The 22,546-nt window shown below is 50.9% G+C and overlaps 1 protein-coding gene across 2 annotated transcripts; it reads left to right on the forward strand.

Moving 5' to 3' along the window:
* Nucleotides 1-1,690: 1,690 nt before the first annotated feature.
* On the forward strand, nt 1,691-20,514 carry TPRN (taperin). Of its 2 annotated transcripts, none has more exons than XM_075112498.1 (4): nt 1,691-3,941; nt 18,330-18,513; nt 18,779-18,909; nt 19,297-20,514. In XM_075112498.1, exons 1-4 carry the CDS (start codon nt 1,764-1,766, stop codon nt 19,357-19,359), a joined length of 2,556 nt encoding a protein of 851 aa, XP_074968599.1. In that variant the 5' UTR covers nt 1,691-1,763; the 3' UTR covers nt 19,360-20,514. The 2 variants fall into 2 exon arrangements, with proteins under 2 accessions (XP_074968599.1, XP_074968598.1); XM_075112497.1 differs by having other exon boundaries at nt 1,700-3,941; nt 18,782-18,909.
* The last annotated feature ends 2,032 nt before the right edge of the window (nt 20,515-22,546 follow it).

Genomic DNA, 22,546 nt, shown 5'->3' on the forward strand with positions numbered 1-22,546 from the left:
CCTGGCTCAGCCTAGGAAAGAAACAGTTGACAGAAATGATAGAAGGCTCTCAAATCTTGACTGGCAGGGGCGGAGATGAATAATGCCTGGATTTATTTTTTTTGTTGTAAAGTCAGGCAGGCGTGTAGTGAAACTGGCAGATGTCAGGTTCAGTCCCCGCAAAGGGAGGCGTTTTTCTTTGCACCAGGTGCAGATGAACTGTGGGATTCATTATTTCAGGATTTATGGGCTTTACACAGGCTCAAAAGCCAACCAGACAAGACCACGAAAGAGAAATCCATTGAGATCCCCAGAGTACAAAGGCACATTGTTGGCTCTGTACGTGCCTGAGCCATGAGTCACCAGAGGCGGGAAAATGTCACTACCCGCTTGCCCCGTCTTTATCTCAACCCCGGGCACCCACCGCGGGACCCGGCGAGGGCCACGATGTGGGATGTGCATCGTGGACCCGTGCTTTGGCCGAGTACAGTGGGTCATGTGTAAACCTTAAATCACCCTTGTGTTATTTAAGATGAAGCACAGAAGAGCTGCCTCCTTCCATCTAGCTCTGGTTTTCCAGCTCGCAGCAGAGCAGCTCCTTGGGGCAGACAGCCCATCTGTGCATTGCACAGCTCCGGGCACACAGGCAGCTTTGGCAACAAAATACTATTTTCAGTAGTATCATTTCCGTGTGTCCTGTGAGGAAGGTGCAATTGCTCTGCTTTGGCACGGGAGTGCAAAGGTAAGAACCTTATCAGCAGGATATGGTGTGTTTTCAGCAGCCTGGCTGGAGCAGGGTGAAGTCGCTCACATCGAAGCAGCCCAGCATGCCGGGGTGCGGCCCTGCATCTCCTGGGCAGGCTGGGACCGCGGCAAGTTCTGGCCAAAGGTTATTTACGTCATGGTGTGCTGTGCCCCCAGCGCCTCCCGGGCTGAGGATTACAGCACACAGCGTTATCGGAGGCATGGAAAGTCCTGAGCTGTTGTGCGATCATTTCCTGATTGCACACACTTCCCGAAGAAACCTGCTGGTGGTTGATAACAGGCATTGCCTGGAAATAAAGCCGTGCCAGCACTTTTCCCCATGGTTTTGTGCCCAAGAAGCAACCACTGCCAAACAGCAAAGCCTGTGGAAAAAACGTTTCCCCACGCTGCTGCCGTGTGTCGTGGAAACCCCCACTTGTCTCCTCCAGAGCTCTCCTTAAAATGGTCCTCTGAGAGCCCCGTAAGACACTCCTCTGGTGCCAAGGGCTTATTCTGTGCCCACCATGCCCAGACACCTGCTCTTCCTCAGACTGTGGCCGAGCTGAAGGTGGGGTGGCCCCAAAAGACGTTTCTGGCTCCTGTCCTCGGCTGGCACCACGGAGGCTGGTCCGGGATGCTAAATGGACAGCAGGGAAGGAGCAGAGCAGGGTGTTTTGGGCAGGGTCGGTCACGATTGCTCCTGGCAGGCTGGAGACCCCCAGGCCTGCCCCAGCTCTGCCCCCCCAACCCGGCACCCCAGCGCCCGGGAGCTGCGTGTGGGCGGGCAGGGACCCCGTTCCCCGTCCCTCCGGGCACCCGCACCAAAGCCCAACCGCTTCCAGCGCCCCCCGAGGGGCTCTCCGCGCCGGGCAGCGCCTGCCACGTCCCCACAGCCGCGGATCCCTGCCGCCGGCCGCCCCCTCAGGGAGCCCGCCCCGCCCCGCCCCGCCGAGGGCGGCCCCGCGGCCGGCGGCGGGGCCGGCTCAGGTGCGGCGCGCGGAGGCGCGGCGGGGCAGGGCAGTGCTCCTTCTGCCGCCGCCATGAGCAGCGCGGAGCCGCCGCTCGGGGCCGGGCCGCGGGCGCAGCCCGCCTGGAAGCGGGAGATCCTGGAAAGGAAGCGGGCCAAACTGGCCGGGGCGGCCGGCGGCGAGCCCGAGCCGCCGGCGGGGGAGCGGCTGGTGGTGGCGGAGAGCCTCGGCCCGCTCCGAGAGAACCCCTTCATGCGGCTGGAGAGCGAGCGGCGGCGGCTGAGGCAGGGGCTGCCCGGGCACGGCCCCGGCGCCGGCCCCGGGGCGGCGCGGCCGCTGCAGCAGCTGCTGGAGCTGTACAGCGCCGTGCCCGGCATCCGCACCATCCGCGCCGACAACATCCTCATCATCGAGTCCCAGCCCGACGCCGCCGCCTGCTTCGCCGAGGGGGACGCGCTGCCCGGCCGCCGCCGGGACCCGACCGCCGCCGCCGCCTCGTCCCCGCCGCGGCGTCCCGACCCGCTGCGGGAGCTGCTGGCCCGCCGAGGCGCCTCCCTCGCTGAGATCCGCGCTGACCAGGTCGTCATCTACGAGGCGGCCGAGCTGCCGGAGCCGCCCGAGGCGGCCGAGCCGGGCACCGTCAGCCGCCTCCTGGAGAAGTTCGGGCAGCGGCCGCGGGGCCGGCGACGCCGCGGCGGCGAGGCGCTGACCGGGCCCGGGCCCGGCGCCGTGCCAGGCGGGGCGACTGCGCCGCCTCCTCCCCCTTCTCCGGCCGTGCCGGGCTCCCCCCGGGCCGGGCCGCCCCCTTCTCCGGCCGTGCCGGGCTCCCCCCGGGCCGGGCCGCCCCCTTCTCCGGCCGTGCCGGGCTCTCCCCGGGCCTCGGCCCCGAAGGTGGGACCGGGATCTCCGCAGCCGCTGCCGGCTCCCCCCCGGGCCGCCACCCCCCCAGCGGTGCCGGCCGCTCCCCAGCCTGCTGTCCTGCAGCCCGCTGCCCCCCCTCAGCCGGTCCCGGCTCCCCCTCGGGCTCGCACCCCCCAGCCCACGGACCCTGTGGCAGCCCCGGCTCCCCCCCGGGCTGGCCCCCCCCAACCCGCAGCCCCCCAGGCAGCCCCAGCCCCCCCCAAGGCTGGACCCCCCCAACCCGCAGCCCCCCAGGCAGCCCCAGCTCCACCCCGGGCCGCAGCCCCGCAGGTGGTCCCTGCCACCCCAAAGGCCGCAGCCCCCCAGACCAACTGCTTTCTCCATAAGATTGGCTCCAACTCTTTCACTGTCACCCCCCGGGGGCTGCCCCCCGGCAGCCGCATCCCCGAGCCCGGCACTGTCCCTGCCAGCCGTCCCACGCTGCCCAAGGGGCCGCCAGTGCCATCCGCCAGCGCTTCCCAAGCCAGAGCCAATGCCAGGAGGCCAAAGCCAGGGGAGGCCGAAGTGGCCGTGTCACCCCCACCCAGTGCCAGTCTGGCCCCCAGTGCCACGGGCTCCACCCAGCCGCTCTCTGCCTCTGCCCCCCGGGCCAGGGGCTCCTTCGAAATCCACCCAGCCCCCAAGCCTGACTTGGCCGCCATCCCAGCCCATGACCTGCAGGCCCAGGCCTTGGCCAAGCTGCGCCTGAATTCTCGCAATTCCTTCCTTTTTGTGCCCCGCCGGGAGGGCGGCCCGGGTCTGTCCCTGGCCCAGAGCGCCAGGCCGGGCCCACCGCCACCATCCTTGGAGGAGAAGGCACCGAAGGAGCCCCCGAGGGCTTCCGCCCCGGAGCAGGAAGAGCCTGTTGCTTCCCCACCGGCGCCTCTGGATCCATTGGTACCTGTGACTTACATCGATGACATTGTGGAGCCGGACAGCGGGGAGCTTTCTCCCAGGGCTGGTGTGGCTGCAAGGACAGGGAGCTTGGTGGATCACCCTGGAGGAGCTGGCCCAGACTCGGAGATGGAGTTTTCGTCTGTGCCCCTCTACAGACCCCACTCTGCCCCCCACCAGAGGGGAGGCAGCACCTTCACTGTTGTGCCCAAAAGGAAGCCTGTTACCTCAGGGCTGCAGACTCTCGCTGATGCCAGTGGAAGGCCGCAGCGGGAGGAAGAGGAGGAGGAGGAGGAGAGCAAAGGAAAAGGCAAAGCTATGGAGAACGCTGATGGGCCCCAAGCAGGGATGTCCCATAAAAAGCGCTACCCCATGGTGAATGAGATCGAAGTGATTGGGGGGTACCTGTGCCTGGAGAGGTCCTGCATGAGCAAGTCAGGCTCCCGCAGCAAGAAGGTAACTGCCTGGGGTGCCTCTGCACTGGACAGGCAGGCTGAAAGTAGCTCGGTTCTACTTCTGGCTAGTCTTTCCATGAAGCACCAATTGGGAAGATGGGCGGTGTTCTTCTGGTCGTTTTGAGAGCCAGAGGCTTACCCTCAGGGAGCGGGCACTGGGTGCTGTTCTACCAAGTAGATGAGGGTGGGATATGACCTGTAATAACTGCAGGGCCTTTCCCACAGTCGCTTCTTGGAGGTATGATAATGGAAAGTAAAATATTTCATGTATTGAGAGAATCAAGGTGAGTTACGTGGTTTGAACGGCTGCGGACCTGCCCCCTCTCTAGCTCTGCTCGTTGTGTCTGGCGGGTGTTGGACATGTTGAGCTCCCTGGGGTTACTGCCCAGCTTGTGACACAGTACAGCGGGCAGCATGGCATTGGTGTCTTCCCCGCATTAGTGATCTGTTGATAGAGGCTCAGGAATTAGGTCTTTATTAGGCAGAAAGAGATCAGCAGCAACTTAACTCCCCTTGATAGGATTATACCACCTGGCTGCTCCTTCTGGATGTGTAGCTACATTTCTGAAGATCCACAAGATGTTAATTGTTCTAAGTGTCTTCAGAGTGAATACCAGGTTTTCTCACTGCTTGGGATCTAACTTGGACCCTTGTGAGCCTTAAATTGAGAATTAACCATTGTACGGCTTGGTGAAATGCATCTGGATGTGATAAACACAGAGTCATGCTGAAAGAGCGGGTTATTTTGCTGTGCCGAAGGAGTAGGCATGAATTGCTTGGCTCTAAAGGCAGCACACTGAGGTGGCAAACCCCGATTTCTAGGTCTGCAATGTGACATGTTTTTCCATAGCAGGAAGTTGTTTGATATTCCGTTACCTAAATTCGACCAAGTATTTGATGGACTGAATCCATGTGGGTGCCTGAGGCACTAAGCATTATAATTTGAGGAAATCCTTTGACTAGGATGCACCTCATTTAGAAAGGAGGTAGTGTCTGCTGTTTCTTGTGGCTTAACATCATCAAAGTCCTTCATAAGAGCATGCAGTCTGTATTAATTTGATCATGACTAATGCAGGTAGCAGATCTGGAGCATGAGGGCAATGAGATCCAGAATAAGCAAATAAGCAGGAGTGTTGATTCTTGCTTGGTGCTCCTGCAGTCTTTCCTTGTCCTCTTACAGGGAAATGCTTGATCAGACTGAAATTGTTCTGCTGCTTAAATACTTGATGGCTTGCACTCATTCCAGCTGTTTTCTTGGCTCTGCTCTGTTCAGTTTGGGGTATTAATTGGATTTACAGCAAATCAGGTGTGTGGTATAAATGGTAAAAGTATCAAGACAACAGTTATGGGTACTTTTAGGACGGAGCAGAAAATACAGAGGAAACCTTCAGGACAGACACTCTTAGATAAGCCTGGCTTATACAGCCAGAGGAGCAGATTTCTCTGCAGCGTGGTCCTGTTGGGGCAGCAGCCTTGCTGGTAAAAGAAGAAAGCTTCAAGTAAGCAAAACCAATTAAATGGTGCGCAGTGGAAGCTGTCTGTAACAGTGCAAAAAGGAGAGGAGAGACGAGGACAAGGCTAGTGCAGCAACTGAATTGTTGAAGGTTGGTCAAACACTGGGACAGGAACCCAGAGAAGTAGTGGCATCTCCATCCTTGGAGCTGTTTGAAGCTTGCCTGGGGGAGCCTTGAGCAACTGATCAGGTCAGACCTGCTTGGAGCAGGAGTTGGGGCTGGAGACCCCTGGAGGTCCTTTCCCAACCTCAAATACCATACTCATACTCTTTGAAATTGGTTAACAACTGTTTTGTCTGTTCAGTCTTGGATTGGTGTGACATTGGGCAGGTCATGTAGCTTCTCTGCCTATGTTCTTATCCACTTAATAGCATTAACAATCCCACTCTGCAGGCCCTCTGGAGATGAAGTGTGCTAAATGCTGCAAGATGCCTATACAACTAATGGCGTTCACTAAGAATTGTACGTGGGGGATGTCCTGCATAAGAACTTGCACAAAGATCTCATTTCTGAGAAGAGAGATATTAAAGGGCAAAGGAGGAACCGCCTGTTACATTGTAGAGCTCAGGAGGCTGACACAAACTGGGACACTTCAGAAAATAAAATCCAGCTTAAGGACAAGTAGTAGACACAGAAGTTTCTGGGTAAAATTAAATGTGGCAATGTAGTGGGAGAAACACCAGGTTTTCTTTCAGTTCCCTTCCTGCTAGGGGTGGCAAGCGTGGAGTTTGGCTTTGTAGCCAGGGATGCTGAAGCAAGTGGAAAGATTTCTGTTTACTCTTAGCCTTAGAGGATGTTTGTGGCTTTCGCTCTGGGTAATAAGGCTGAGTGCTAATACCTGAAAAGGAAGGAGCCAGCATTAGGACGCATTTCTTGGTTTCTTCCCAAGAGATTGCTGTGTGTCACCAAGGCAACCAGCCAAAACTAAGCATCCTGATTTCTGGATATGTCGGGGTTTTCAGAAACTTGATTTTGGCCTGAACTGGGCAGAAGCAGACATTTCCTGTGAGCTGGAAGCTGCAGTTCTTTGGTAAAACCAATGTCCCTTTCTCTTTGGGGGGTATCAAAATAAAACCTGTTGCTGGTTTCAGTGAGCAGCTACCTGGGTCTTTTGGGTGATTCTCTCCAGGCAGACCTGCTGGATGAGCCCACCTCCTGCTGAGCATCTTCTTTTCCAAACCTTGCCTTGGATTTGCTGGAAGGTCTTTTAAGTATGCTCCAGGCTCAAGAAAGTGGTGTTTAATGAAACTTCTGATGACTTGGAAAGCTTCGTCTACTTGCTGATGCTCAGCAGGAATCTGGGCAAGATAAACTGTAGCATGAACAGCCTGGAAATGCTGCGTTCTGTTCCTGTGGATCAGTGGGGGTGTCTGTGCTTACAGTCAAAGCTAATGATTTATTAGGAGGGAGAGGGGCAGTTAGACTGATCTTTCTGTGAGATGCAAATGGTGTTTTTCTTCAAATGAGGAAATCTGGCCTCCCTTTTCTGTCTGCTTGTCTGGCTGCTGATTGCCAGGCTATGGTAGAGATGCCAGCAAAATAGAGCTGACTTGGTCCACGTCCTCCATGGCTTTTTAGAGTGAGAGGGTGGCTGGGACAGGGTGGGAGTGGGTTGCAGCGCTGCTCTGGGCTGCATTGGGGGAGCTCCAGCCCCATGCTCTTGGCTGCATGGCTGCTGACAGTGGCTGCAGGACTTGGGACTTTGCTGTGGCTTGAGGGATGCTGGTGGTGTTCAAGGCCTTTCAAGAAAAATAGCTTTATTGCTTCTTCCAGACACTTCAAGTATGAGAAGCAGCTGTTTGTTTTGGGGTTGGAGATGGATCTTGAGCTGATGAGGGAGTGAAATGCTGTTCCTGTGTCAGAATAAAAAAATGGGTTCCCAGGATTCTTGTGCAACTAGAGCTGCTGCCACGGGACAGTTGTTCACTCAGGGCTGTGAAGGCGAATGTGCATGAGTATGATGGGACACGATTAAGATCTGCAGGTGGAGGGCAGAGCCCCAGCCGTGCTCGTCCCAGGGACTGGGCTGCCCGTGTGGGCAGGGAGTTTGAGCTCTTGTCCTCCTCCAGGTGCTGAGGTGCACTTCAGGACTGTTCATCTACTCTGTGGCTGTTTTGAGGCTTCTCAAGCAGTATCACAGTTAGTTCAGATAAAGCAATGGGGCTGTGACTTCAGTTTGAAAATGAAGAGAACGTTTGCAGCTTGGAACAGAGGTACTGGGTTTCAAGCGGGGCGCTGGGCAGCTGCTGGAGGCGGCTGGCTGAGCTCTCAGCTCTGGTGGTGAGGACAGGATACGTGCATACGAGTGCAAGGAGCCCTACTGACCTTTATTCTAAACAGGGAGTGGGGGAGAGGATGCAGAGCGCTGTTGGTGACCTCTGTTCAGTGCTTGTCTTTGTACTCTGTTATTACAGAAGGAGTAAAGCCACTTCAGCCTGATAGCAGCCCCAGGAGGAAGGGAAAGCTTTGGTGCAGGATGTAGATCTTTGGGATCTCGGAGGATATAATTTAGCTTGGCTGGGCTGACAAGACTCAATCTTGGTTTGGTTACCTGCCAGAACAATGTACAATAAAGTTGTCAGCAAGATAGAAATCTGGGTTTCTGTGAAACATGTGACTGGCATGTTGGAGCGAGTGATTGGAAAGGACTGCAAACTGCCGCGCCAGCTGGGGTCCTGAGGAGTAGCTCTCTGTCTTTAGGCTTCGCGTTGTCATCTTGCTGGAGGCTGGACTCTGCCCTGAAGGTCATGTACAGAATTTGCCCTGACTGCTCCTTCCTTCTGTCTTGTCACTCCTGCAGTTCATCCCAAGTCACAGTATGTTTGTCCTCTTGGGGATCCTGCAGGAAAGTTGACTTCTGGCCAGGCTGCCCAAAGTCCTGTAAATAACAGGACTTGAGAGCCAACAGATGTCAGTTTGTTGTTGGTTTTAATCGTTTTTGCTCGTCACTGTTGGCAGTTTGCCGAGTACTGGAAGTGAGCTGCGGCCTTGTGTGAACAAGGTTTACAAGAACAAAGTTGGTGGGATCCAAACAGTTGGGAGTCTAATACTTTCCTGCGTCTTTGCAAAATTGTCTTCAAAGATGTTCAGCTTCAGCTGAACTTCAAAAAGGTCTGGCTTTTGTGGACTGTAGCATTGTCCATTTTCTAACGTTTTGAGCTGTGTGATGCCTGAATATGGCTTCCAAATGCCAACTTAAATGACTATTAAATAAATTATTCTCAAGATCCCTCATCATGGGCAGGATTAGGTAGCAGTTTTGTTGGTCTAACCTGCAGAGCTTCTTGCTCTGTAGTTTTCCATCTGTTCAGTTCTGCTGGAGATGGTCTCCTGTGAGAACCAGGAGTAGGCTCGAGATGTTGGCAGAGATGAACACTTCCAACTATTGCCCAGACCTGTTTGGAGCAAGTCTGCACAGTGTGGAATCTAAATACCAGTGACTGCCTGAAGTATTTTTTTGCAATGTATAACACAAATAAATTAGCCACAACACAAGTAAATTAACCTGGTGGTGAAAGAAAAAATGTTTCTGCAAAAATTACTTAGATTCCCCCATTTGTGTGTTTTGGAAGGGACAGAACAAAGATTTCTGCTACTTAGCTCCCGAAGAGCTGCATATTCCTATTCTATTTGCTGTCTCATGGCTGTGCTCTGCTGAGGCAAATGCATCTGTCACCTTTAAGGAGGGGCTGTAGTACGTATCAGATGTGAATGTACTGAATTTTTGGTAGATGAGGTCAGCAGTGACAAGTCCTGCTCAGAAAGTACATGTCTTGGGTGATCAGGCGTGGTCCCTCCCCTGCAGAGGTGATTTCCACTGTCAGATGTGAGCAGGCTGTTTCACCCAGACAATGCAATTTCCCTGCCCTTTTCTAATTCTGCTGATCTTTAGCTTATGGTATTGATGGCTGAAGACTCTAGAAATCCGGATCTGGTTGTGGTTATAGTTTGTAAACCACCTCACAAGCTGCACCTGAGGCTATTGGTGGGGAAGTAGGTTGGTTTTTGTTTCCCCGCTGCCTGCCAGCTCCTTGAAGTCCTAGTACTTTGTTGTACTAAACCCCTGGCAGAGCAGATGAGTCATATTTATCGCATCTCTGTAGTGGGAAATTTTCTGCGACTGAGGTTCTCCATGGCCTCCCTGTTCCCATGCTTTGCCTTGTGCTGCAGCAACAGCCTGAGCTGCTCCCAAATTCCCCCCAGTTCTCTTCCTCCAGTCCCCTGCTTGCACTGTTAGCAGCATGGGGAACGGGACAGAAGAACTAAAATAGAAACTGTTATGCAAGTAAGAGACAAGTCTGCCCTTGAAGCTGGTTAGGATGTGCCCAGGGCTCAGGCCGCCTCACATCTTGAGAGATTTGGAGTGCTTTGTGCTGTGAATTCTGACCACAGGGATTACAGTTGATGTTATCTTAATCAGTTTCCTTTATCTGTGGACCAGATTGGAGATGGTTTATAATTTCCCTCCATCTCAAGTATTCAGCTTGTCTGGGTTTTCCTCCCCACTCTGCTTTTTCCAGTACATGTCCCAGTGTTCCTGAGAAGTGCTGAGGAAGTACATTCTCAGGCTGGCTCGGGCAGAAGTTCTGCTTGTCTGTGTTATACGTGGGAAATGGTGGGAAAAGTGAAAATGTTTGGTTTCCAGGTTCAGTGGCAGTAAAGGAGATCTTGGTAAGAGCTGCTGCAGCAGCATCTCCTTCACCTCTGGGGGGGTTGTGCTCACTCCCCTCCTGAGTGAAACCTGGGCAATTTAACACCTTATTTACAAACCCAGACTCCCCCCAGTGACCGCAGTGGGATGTGGGTATGCCATGAAGCTGTAACGATAATCACTGTTTGGACAGTTTGTGTAGGAGGAGTCACGTGAAGCCTCTGTATCACACAGAAACTTCGCAAACATCCTGGGAAAATCTGGACTGAAGGAACTTGGTGCTGATGTTTTCTAAGTGCCTTTCGGATGATCTTGGGAACTTGGCAGGAAGGAGCTGCTGTTCCGTAGGCATTTGAAGAAAAATCTCAGACATTATGACAGCAGAACACTTGCATGCTTAGGGAAATTGTGTGGCTTGCAGCTAGTTAAAACGCAGGTCTGAAGGCATATCTGTGAGCGTCGTGGTGAACTTGCTGCACTTAGTGAATCCTCTTTGAGGAAGTATCTTTGCATGTTCGTAGTACAGAAAAAGGGCAACAGACACAAACTCTGCCGTGCAGGTAACACTGTTCACATCACTGAAGCCTTTTGGTCCTGAAGTCTAGAATGAGTTCCTCACCAGGGTGGGAAGTAATTAAGTTACCAACCTCCCCATATTTCCTGGGAAATGATGCTCCATCTGTCCCACTCCAGCTGGAGATTGATCATTTGCACCAAACAGAGGTATTTGTTTGGACTGCTCTGGTCAGCCTCAGTTGCACAGAAATGTTTGTGGGTGGCACCTCCCAGCACTGCACCGCACTGTAGCCACAAATTGTATGCGCAGAGTTGCCTGTAAATCAGAATCCTCTGCTGTTTGGGAGTTTTGTGCATTGTTTACAAAGATACGAAGTCTTGACACTAATTGTGTCCTGTTTATGGCTGCCCTCTTTGTGTATTTAGATAAGATTTGTTTCATATATGTAGGGAGGTTTGTCCAATTCTTATGGGCCAAGTAAGTAATATTTGAATAGCTTGTTAAACTGTGGAAGGCTCTGGCTCCTCTGTCTGCAGATGTGCGAAGGAATGAAGGGATCCTTGGGTGAATAGTTGCTTTGTACCGTGTCAGACTGGGACTCCAACTGCTCTGTGGTTGTTTTTGGCGCTGGAATCTTCTTGTCTGACACAGTCAAGGGAAGAGTTAACAAAGCTGCCTGCCCTGCAGGACTGTCCCCACCCTGTCACTTCTCATCAGGAATTTGAAACTTCCCAGTGTCTTGTACAAGGAGTTTAATATTTCGAATCTCCATGCATTGCTCCTGTCTACCTTGTGCTTCAGATATTGATTACACAGAGCTGGCTTTGTGGGTTGCCTTGTAAATGGAGACTTTCTTGTTTTGCCTTGTGGCTTGGGAGCTGGGATGTGATCCTGGAGGCAGCCCCTCCTTTGCTGGCAACACAGTGCTTCCTTGACATGCTACTGCTGTAAATCTTTATTGCTGCTAGCTCTATTCAGTAACTAGCCCTGTGCTGCAGTTAATAGAGGAGCAAAACTCAGTGTTACTCTTAAACACTTCTTGGAAAAGCAAGATCAAATGAGCCTGTAGTGGAGCAGCCAACTCCTGTGCCACGAAACTCTTCTTCTTGTACAAAATGACAAAAGAGTACATTTCTGAAGTGCCATCTGCAGTTTTCTGGGCATACTTGAGCTGCTTCAGCCATAGCAGTACAGGGTTAATCTGATATAGGAACCAAGCCTCAGGTCCCCTCCATTCCTAGGAGTACCTATCAGGAAAAAACCCTTTCTTCCTGTGTCAAGGAAAGGCTTTAGAGGTACAAAAGCTCCTTATCATCTCCAAATGATAGCAGATGCCTTGGCAATTTTCTGATGCTGCTGCAGCCCCCAGGGTACTACTTCTGGCTGCTGCACATAGAGATCTAGAGATTGTGCCTTCAACGATTTGGGCTGACACCTGACCATGTTTTCAGGACAAGTACAGGCATGTAGATAAGCTCATTGCTAACTCCTATTAAATGGCTCACTTTCCCAGAAATCCTATATCTAAAAGTTTCAGAAAACTGCATTCCATGGGAGTTGTCTAGATCATTGACTGCAGGTTGCTAGTGAAAAAAATGAAGGTCCCTGCAGAGGTATGCAGTTTGTGAACTGCTCTTCCACCTCCTTTTACTAAATCTGCTGATCTGTGAGACTGGTCAGGCTGGGTCAGGTGGAAAGACCAGGGTATGCTTTTTTGGGGGATCTTTGTCCAACTTAAAATACCTGCTTCTACCCTCTGTTTCCATCTCAGAAGCAGTTATTTGTCTGTGCAGGGACCTTCCCCCTCACCCCATGCAGTGTGGAGGTGGGAGGTTGTTCTGTGCTCTAAGGGTCTAAGAGACTTCCTCTTCACAGGGATCCTGAGCTCCACTGGGCAGAGCCTCCACCAACCTACCAAACGGTTGTTGGTGCTTGAGGAGTTCTTGCCCAGCTTGTGGGGCTGTTTCTTGCAAACCTCTGTGGGATGCTCTGTATCAACAGGCTTCCTGATGCACTTCCTGATGCTGCAGTTTTCAGGTGTCTTGTGCTTTCATCTCATTGACCAAATCTTTAGTCAACCAGTAGAGCAGCAAATGTAGCAAACCTCGGTGTAAGACTGCACAGAAGCACAAGGTTCTTCAAAACACTGATTTTGTTCATGCTTGTTCTCTCAGAGATATCCATCAATAGCTCTTTTGTATTCGTGCTGAATTGTTGACCGCGCTTCCTGCAGATATCAGCCAAAACCTTCCTGCTGCTGTTGCTGCGAAAGAGGGAGGCATTTGACCAGGTGTGAAAAGCTGCTTTAAATCACACCCAGCGGCATGGTTGCAGCCCATGCGTGTCCTGGGGAGTCGGTGCAGTTCCTAGCTTTGTCACTTCAGGGTTATATTACTTGGGGAGAGAGGATGCCTAGATGATAATTAGTACCTGAAAAGAGTAACTCTTTATCCCTGGGGCCTTCCTGCTGTTTGGATCTTGTGAAGTACTTGGGTAGCATAACCATGTTACTGAAAAATTGCTATGTCCCTCTTGTCACCATGCTGCAGCCACTGCTCTCTTACCTAGTCTGCAGCAGCAGTGGGGTGGATTTGGCTGTGCTGAAGGTACTGTTGGTGTTAGCAGCGGCAGGAATGAACTCCAGCTTGTGCTTCACGACTTGCCATCCCATGTGGCTGCTCTGCGCACCGAGCAGGGCCAGCAGCAGTGCCCCTTGCAGCCTTCTGCAAGAGCCACGGGTTTGGGGGACAGCTGTTCGCAGTCGCTCTGCGGGGAAGGGGAGATGGGCTTAGTCATTTTCAGTCCCATTGTAGGCTGCTACGGTGGGGATCAATATGCTGACTGACTCTCCTTGCTGGAATATAGTTAAAGGGTGATTGGTTTTTTTTCTTTTAATGCCTAGAACAATATTTTTTTCCCCCTTACTGTTATAAAGTGAGGATTTGGATTGCTGAAGAGGTGGTTCTTTAAAAGGTGTAAAACACCCTATGTTATCACTTTGTCTTTGCCACATCTGCCAAGAAGCAAATGTGATAATGGGTGGAGAAGAGAAAAGCCACACTAAAGAGACTGCTTCTGGAGTTGAGGTTGCAGATTAACCCCATGATTTGCTCCTGAGACTTACAGAGATATCCCTGGTTTGTGAGAAGCCACAGGCTGTTTGCTCTTTCATTAACTGTGGAGCCTTGCAGGCTTTCCCACCTCAGCTTTTGGAGATGAGGTGTCTGCTGACATCAATTGTTCATGTTGCAGGTTGGTTTCTGTAAACTGGTTATTTTTATTTCTAATAATAGTTAATAATGATTTCTAAGTCTAAAGACTAATAATTATTTCTAATTTCTCTGTACATGGGGGCTTTTCCGTTGTTGGTCTGGGTGCAGACCAGGTCCTGACAGCCTGCATCGCCTGAAACAAGGTAGACTTTTTTCCTAAGTGAGCCCTGTATGACTACTCAGATTTATGTTTGGGCAATGTTTACCCTGGCTTTTCTTCCCCGGGAACTCTATTATGCATTTACTGCTCAAATCCTAGCAAATAAATAAATAAATGAGTGATTTTTGCTATGGCAACAAGAATCTGATGGCTGAGAAGCCTGCCTTATTCTTCCCAATGTGGCTCTGTTTGCTGGGCAGAGTATTAATATATAGATATAAGGGTTTGGGTTGGACCCTGGTTTTGGGACACAGTTCTGGGTGAAGCATTCAGCTGAGCGACTAGTGACAAATCCCCGCAAACATCCACAGCTGAAGGGCGCAAAATTCTTCCTTTCCACAACTGGCAGCTGCAGCTGAGGCAGAAATGGGGGAACCACAGCTGAGACACGATGAGCAGAGTTCTCTGGTTGGGCTTGGGTGCGCTTGGCTCTTCTGGGATATGTTTTCCTTCTGAAGAAAATGACCTCTGTTGCCTTCTCTGTTTCCATAAAAGTCTATATGGTCTGACAAGGGCCTGCTGGCTGTGCAAGTGTGTTGTCTGTGCCAATACTGGCTCTTAGTTTTTCTTTTTAGGTGGTTCCTGGGACTGAATCTGCCTGTGTTCCCTACGCACAGTGCTCAGTTCTGCTCATTAGCTGCTCAGAGGGTTTCTTAAGGCAGCTGTGGTGACTCACGTGTCTCCTAGTTTTGCCTGAATAAGTTGTCCTCCACCTTCTGTTGGATCAAACACAGCTGCTTCATGCTTCCCCTGAAACCACCTCAGGCTTGGGGAGGGGCGCTCATGGAGGGAACCCAGGTGATCCCACAACAGGTTCATCACTTCGAGTTTTGGGGCTGCTCTTGGGGCTCTGGCTCTGCATGGGCAGGGCTGACTGAGCGTCCCCGGGGCGGGTGTGCAGGTGCGGGGAAGGCAGCCGCTAGTGCAGAGCTGGTTCGCAGGAGTCTGACCCTGTGCCAGTGCCTGCTTGTTCCTCCGGTGTTTGCTTTGCCTGGGTGCGTCTGAGTGCTTTTATTGCAGAGCAGCCATAGGGCTCTTCCTGCTTCCTGGTAGCAGTGCACTGGGTGCAGGGGCGTGCGATGCTACCGCAGAGCAAGCCAGCAGGGTTTTTGAGGGGTGGGTCTTGTGCCAGGGTGCACTCATGCCAAGCAGGACTGCCTGGCGTCAGCCTTTGCGTAGGCTGCGCTGACCCAACCGGAGGTGATGCTGAAGCAGCAAATTATCTAGTTACGAGCTCTCCCCCAGGCTGGGGCCCTGGGTTCGTGGGGCTGGCACCACTGTGGTTAATGATTGCACTGCTGAATAGCTTCAGGATTGCCCCCCCACAGTGTTGCAGCCTCTGCAGCAGGTACCTGACAAAGCCCAGTGGCAGAGTGTTCTGCAGGACACCCAGTCCGGCTCTGGGGAGCGAGCGTGGCTGGAGTTGAATTGCGTGTGGGCAAGTGGGAACTGCTTTAGTTCAAGGCTTAGGCTGGGCCGTTGGCACGCTGCCTCTGGGCACTGCATTGCAGGGTCTCTCCTGGTTATGTCTGCTGCTTTCTACTCTTTGGTTTTACTCCCTGCTGAGAGTGTTTTCTCCTCTTGCACTACATGCAGCTTTGGTCCAAACTGGACGTGGTCATTTTTCTTAGAGATTTCTTCCTGATAGCAGAAAACCAGGAAAACTTAGTTCCACCTCCCAAGCTGAAATTCTAAATATGAAGCACCTCTCTCCTGTCCCCTTTATCTTCCATGTTTAGCCAAGTAGATCTGGCCTTCAGCATAGTTGTCAGCACTGGGAAGCGGCCTGCGTGCAGTGGCTGGTTCTGGGATAGCTTCTGAGCTTCCAGGAGCCCTGGGCACCTCCACCCTCATGGCCTTCGTGCCTGGCATCGTCCCTGCAATTGTGAGTGGTTGCTACTCGCTCCGCTGCCTGGCTCGGATCAGGGAGCATCTAGGTCAGCAGCAGGGGTGAGAAATTCAGGGAACAGCAACTGGGATGCTCTGATCTTCAAGGTCATTTTATTCCAACCCTTTTTCTCTGAAATAAAATAATTCCCCTCCCCATGTGTCATCTGGAGAAGGTCTTACCGGCTCTGGCCAGGGCTGCAGCAGGGAATGGGGAAAGGCAGCTGGTTGTCCTCTGTTATTTCCATCCTTCTCCTGGGAGCCAGCCTGTGTCCGAGTTACAGTCCCGGACTCGGGCAGAGTAGCAGTGCTGAGGAGGTGTTAGGTACTCGCTCTGTTACCTGGATTTGATTCAAGCTCCCCGCATTGCTTTTCTGAAGAGCAGCAGTGAAACGCTCACTGCCTTGCCTTGAAAACCCCTGTCACCCACGTAGGTCCAGCACGTCTGCCTGTGGGCAGTGCAGGACATCCCAGTAGCAGGCTGGCTCCCGCTCACTGCTGGTTTGCGGGCTCTGTCACCCCGTGCACTGGCACGTTCGGCTTTGGCAGGGCCCGTAGGCAGCAGCAGCATCACACTTGTGCTCCATGCACAGTTGATGCAGAGAGGTGGCTGCTGCTGTTGGAAGAAATACATGCATCTGGGCAGCAGATAGGTGCTTGGGGCCACGTGTCGTTTCTCAGGCCGTGGTGTATTTTGTATATGAGGGAAACTGCAAATAAGGCACATGGGGCAAACGTGCTGCACTTTCTTCTTGCATCAGAAGAGATCTTCTGAACCATCCAGCTCCTACAGCCTGTCACAAGCAACCATGTCCTTTTAATTTTGTTCATAATTGTATTAGCTCAATGTTAATGTAGTTAGAAGTAAGAAGTAAAGGGATCACAACACCCTTGTAGGCAGCTGGTTCTGAACCTTGATCTGCGTTGGCTAGAGACTTCCCTTCTTTTGGCTTAAGTTTATTCCTGGCAAACTTATCCTCCTTGTTTGTCTGTTGTTGTATGCTGCCATCAGCAGTTCTTCTCTGTTCCTTGGTGTTTATTTTCTCGTTGTACTCAAAAAGAGCTGTTATGCTTTTTCTCAACTTTCATTTTTGCCAATGATGTGAACAGACTGAATCTCCTTTCCACCTGTTGAGATGACTTGTAACCAGATCTTCTAGGCAGAATGGTAGATAAAGATTAGGAATGTGTAAGGCTGCAGGGGAACAACACCTTCCCTCAGCTTTTTCTTTCAACTTGGAAGAGAACATTGGAGTTATTGCATCTGGGTTTAGGTGTTCTGCTACAGGACAGATGCAGACACTGGAGTAAGTCCAGTGGAGGCTACCGAGGTGCTCCTAGGGCTGGAGAAAGTGGCATATGAGGGGAAGCTGAGGGAGCTGGTTTGTGCAGCCTGGAGGAGAGAAAGGGAGAGTCCAATTGCTGCCTTCCACTACCTGCGGGTGTTACATGCAGGATGGAGCCAGACAGTCCCTATTTCCAGTAGAAATGCCCTGCTTTGTTCCTGTTTTATTTAAACCATCCTAATGATGATTACAGTTCTGTAGCCAATCCAGAATTTTCTTTGTTATTCACAGTTGATGAACTCCTCTTAGAGTAAGGGTTGATCTTAAACATTGTCCCATTTCTAGTGTTCTTGCTCTCCAGTTTTCTGAATGACACAAAATTTTTTCCTTGATAAACTCCCATGTTGGAGTCACCTTCATTCTCAGTCGCCCAGTTATTGTGCAAAGGTCACTAGTGAGAGTACTAAATAAAACTGTTTTCCAAACAGAACCTATGAGTACCTGCCACTTGTCCAGTATTTTCCCTCTCTACTACCACCTGTTACCATCTCTCCTTTAGCTGCTTCCATCTTCTCACTTCTGGTCTTAAACCCTGTTTTATCTAGCTTAAATAGCTTTTTTTTTTTTCCGTGATGTCCTCACAAAAATGTAGTCCTGATCGCTGATGTTTTTGCTGTCTAGAGCATGGGTACACAAATGAGTTGGCAAGCAGTAGGGATGTCGCCTTTCCAATGTGTGGATGCTTTCCTGTCCTCCTTGGCAACACTGATCCCTCCTGAGGGACACACAGCAGCTCCTCCCAGCTGCTGGGCATCAGTGTTAGGTGATGATGGCAACGTGTGTGCCGGAGCAAAAAGCCAGAGATACTCTCAACCTCTCACCCTCCTGACTCTACTCCATCTCTTTGGCTGTTTGCCTTTGTGGTTTGTCTCAGCACAGTAAGAGGTTCGGCGAGGCGTGTGAGGAAAGGTGGAGCGATAGGCAATGGCTCCTTTAAGCGGGGGTGTAGCCCTGGGATGGGAGGTGGTCTTTGCCACAGCAAATGTTCTGATCAATGGTTTCTCATGCTGCTTTCTAATAAATCTCCTTTGTTGTTGTCTAGATGAAGATCTCTTTCAATGAGACAAGTTTGCAGACTATGTTTGAGTACCCATCAGAGAGCTCACTGGCAGAAGAGGAAGAGGAGGAAGAGGAAGGACATGTTTCTGAAACAGAGGATGACAAGTCTTGCACCTTTTACATTCCACGCCCAAATAGCACTTCGCATCCCGATACACCTAACTCAGGTGAGCGAGGTACTGTGTTGGCACTGTGGGGTTATTGGTGGTGTCTGACACTGCCCACGGTGCCTACAGACCCTCATGGGGCTCCACGCAGGTGGAAATGCTAATGGAGGTGACTTCTGACAGCAGGGTTGGGGCTTAGCGCAGACAGGACCTGAACCAGAACAGGGAACTGCAGATGGGCAGCTTTCATGCTGTCCCTGCCAGGGTCCTGATCCCACTTCCTTTGGAGCAGTGAGAAATATTCATGTCAGCTTTGTCCTTCCAGCAGATTTATCCAGCTACACCCCAAAGCACTCCGTGAAATTCAGCGAGTGGCAGGAGCAGAAATATGAGGAGATGCCTGCTGCAGAGGGACCACTCCCAAAGGAAGCCGATTCCCATGGGAACCAAGTCATGGTGAGACTTCAAATAAGCAGGTCTTGGCTTTGTCCTGCTGCGCACTTATCCCAGTGCTCAGGTTGGCCTGGACAGTGGCTGGGACGGGGTGTGCCTTCTGTGGAACACCTGTGCGTGTGTTCGCTGCCCAGGCAGGTGCGCCAGCGTTCACAAAGGCGTCAACACAAGGTCTCACTGCCACTAGCAGACCTGCCGCTCCCTGTATGTGTAAAGGAGACTTAAGGCAGCTGGCACACTTTGTACTCCAGGGCACGTTTGGAGGGGGGAATTAAATGGGCTCATTAGCCCTGGGCAAGGTGCCAATGCAGCCTTCACCATCCAAAAGCGTGGATACTCATTTGCTTTGGATTTGATGACACCTCCATGTCAACTCTGCTTTCTCCACAGCTCACTCCAGCAGAGAAGAGCGGACTCTCCGATTTCAGCAGTGAGCCTGCTCTGTATTTCTGATCGCTTCATCTTCTAGCCTGCAGCAGCAGCTGCTGGGCAAAACATGTCAGTGCACCTTCCAAATGTCCATGCAAGCACCACGGAAATAAACTTCTGGGTCCCTCCCCCACCACAGTTTTTGTTGGATCCTGATGCCAAGGGTGGACTAGATGCTATTGGGCATCTTTGGAGAATATTTGCACTGGATTCTGGGACCCAACTACTACGTTTAAGGTGTATGATTTCATCTACCTGTGGCCTTGCACGTTCCTTGTTCAAGATCAGCTGCCGGTTAGGCAAGCACCTTAAGAACAGATCTGTAATCCTGGGATGGATGTAGATTCTCTCAGTGCTTATCCAAGTCTGCCCATCCAGGCACTGTGTGGGGTCTGGATGGCTTTTGTAATACATCTCCCATCAGAGCCCCCGTAAAGAATGGTTCTGTACTTGGAGCACTGGGAGTATCTGGGCAGTTAGCTGGATTCACAGAAGTGGTGGTGATTCGACAGCTAGATTGGGTGTTTGGAAAACCACTGAAGGTTCATCGTTTGTTCTTGGCATGTTTCTGGGTCTAGTTTCATTGAACCATTGTGGAATTGATATGCCAGTTACGTTCTTGTGAAGAAAACTCGTGTGAGGGATGAGCAGGGGGATAAATTCCCCTAGCTTTAGGTGTCGTTTTTGCACTGATCTATAAAGAAGTGTCCAGACTGGCATGAGCCTCTTGAAGATTCCCAAACATGGGCCACAGCTTTGATCTGTCTATACCTGACTCTGGTGCGCAGCCTCTAATAACAGCTGTTTGTGCTTCAGTTTGCCAGTTCCTTTTGTTGCTTTGTTCCAGCATCTAATGGGGCCAGGCCCAAGATTTGTCTGCCTTGGTTGGTGGGGAGGCTTCCTTCTAGCCATGCTTGCTCTAATGCAAAGCACAGGAGGGCCATTTCACTCCTTTATTCTGCAGAACTTGAACAAGGAATATGTGTTGGTTTTTTTGTAGGATTTTTATAGCTCTATTGTAATTGTTTAATGCAGCCAATATGCAAAAGAATCTTAGACTCTTCCATTTGTTTTCTACTACTGTAAACTCAGGGTCAAAATTGCACTCTGGAAAAGATGGAACACTGCTGCTAATGTAATTTGTACTTCTGGGATTAAAAGAGATGCAGTTGGAATAGATATGGCCTCTTTGGGCTTCATGAAATGAGTGGTACCAAGTGTGTAGCTCTGTCCAAAGGATCAGGCTGGTGTTAAATCTGATACTTGCATTGGCTTGTCTACTGTATATAGATGATTAATGTCTAGTCAAGCTGACACTGGTCAATGAACTGAAAATGCTCTCCATACCTTGCACTTGTTTTGGTGTATATTGTAGCAGCAGGAGGAAGGTTGTTCTGCTGAAAAACACAGCAGGACTAAATGTGAGGACATACCTACTTCTAGCTCTTCTCTTCTGCCCTGGCTGCCTAAATATTTCTGGAAATACAAAAAAAAAAAGCCCAACCTGAAAAGCTCAGCAGTTCTTTTAAACTCTTTCCACCTCCTTGCACTTCTAAGGCTTGTCCTTTTCAAGCTAAGTCGCGATGTGCTTGCTGTGTGACCTCCCAGGAGCAGTATGTGGCTGGCAGCGCACCTGCACCTGGCATGACACAAGTACTGTGGAAAGAGCAGTGAATCCCATGTGCTGAGGCTTCTCCCATTAATGAAACGCTTCAGGACAAGATGCTGAGACTGGGGTAGAATGAGGAAAAATGCAGAACTGCTAGTGACTGTTAGATTTAAGGGATGAGCAAGTTACTAGATATGTGGAGTTAAATACTGAGCAGTGCCCACAGCCAGAGGAGGTCAGGGACTGTGTCTGAAGAAAAGGTTATGCACAGCTTTTCTAGCAGAAAAGGCCCCAGTGAGCATCTTGCACTGTTGGAGAAGCTCAGTCCAGTTTAAGGCAGCTCTATCTCTAGATCTGCAGCTTAAGTTTCTTTAAGAAAACCTGCAGGTGGTGAAGCTAGAGCTGCTTACAATTTAAGTTAGGGACAAGGTGTCTGAACTAGTCCTGACTTCATTCTACTGTGGATCAACAAGAAATGCTAAAGTCAGCAATATCCCGCAGCTTTTTCCATTGACTTCAGCCAACTGAAATGCTGCTCTGGTACTCTGCCTCCATGAATTAGCCCTGTGCCTACAGCTTCCCTGGTTAGGACAGGCTCAGCGGAGGTGCGAGAGTGCAGAGCATGCTTCTCAACAGGACCATGTGGTGCCCTAGCGTGCTGCTGCCTTCTCTACTCCTTCCAGTTTGCCTGCTCTACCTTGTAGCTGTAATTTGCACCTCAACGAGTGCTGCCTTTGCACTTCCCAGCTTTGTACTCTGATAACTCTCTGTACCAGAGAGCTTACTTAGCTTGTTCTTGGCGAAGCAAGGCAAATGCTGTTTTGAGGGCAAAAGCCGTAGCTGGTAAGTCACCTCTGGATATGCTTCAGTATCACTGTGCTCAAAATAAAGGGTACTCTTTTTTTGTAGATGCCTACCCTGATCTCTAGCATTTGAGGATTAACCTTAGTACATCTCTAATACCAAAGTGCATCTGAATGGAAAATTTACTTCTGCAAAACGAAGACTTTTATTAAACGTGGCATCCTCGTACCAGAACAGCAGCTGCCCCAGACCAACAGGACTTTCCAGGCTGAAAAGCAAGTTTAGGAATGCTTTTGTCCACGTGCTTGTTTTTCTTTTTCTTTTGAAGTGCTTTGCGGCTCACTGGCTTTGGCAGCATTCCCAATTTCTCCCTTCAGGACATCTAGCAATGTCTGAGAACTCTCCAGAATCTGGGAAAGAGAGAAATAAAAATAGCTTGTTTTTACATAAACTGTTTCTCTTACGTGTTCCCTTTGAATTCAGCTGATCTACCTTGCAGCAAGAGGGATTCTGCAGCACTTACAACATCTAATTCCTGGTGACATATGATCCTGTCTCACTGCAGGAATATCTGCAGGAATTTCTCTGGTTCATGCCCATAGTCTGAATACAAAATACCTTAAGCAGTGTGTCTTGGAGCACGAGGCAGAGAACTTCCTGAAGCAGGCTGTGGGGTGAACTTCAGTTTGTTACTATGGGAGATGTTGATACCTGGGCTTTTTAGATCAGTATTAAATTGTGCTCAGCCAATGCAGTTTCAGCTGTCTTCCACTGTTAAAACTGCACATTTTTCTTTTT

This window comes from Phalacrocorax aristotelis, chromosome 17 (assembly GCF_949628215.1).
Source record: "Phalacrocorax aristotelis chromosome 17, bGulAri2.1, whole genome shotgun sequence".
NCBI lineage: Eukaryota > Metazoa > Chordata > Aves > Suliformes > Phalacrocoracidae > Phalacrocorax > Phalacrocorax aristotelis.

What these genes read in the sequence shown, in the direction of transcription:
- TPRN (XM_075112498.1), top strand. Translation starts at nt 1,764, where the DNA reads ATGAGCAGCGCGGAGCCGCCGCTCGGGGCCGGGCCGCGGGCGCAGCCC. An exon ending in CAGGCTCCCGCAGCAAGAAG is followed by an intron (nt 3,942 to 18,329) that starts GTAACTGCCTGG and finishes GTTGTTGTCTAG; the next exon opens with ATGAAGATCTCTTTCAATGA. An exon ending in TCCCGATACACCTAACTCAG is followed by an intron (nt 18,514 to 18,778) that starts GTGAGCGAGGTA and finishes TTGTCCTTCCAG; the next exon opens with CAGATTTATCCAGCTACACC.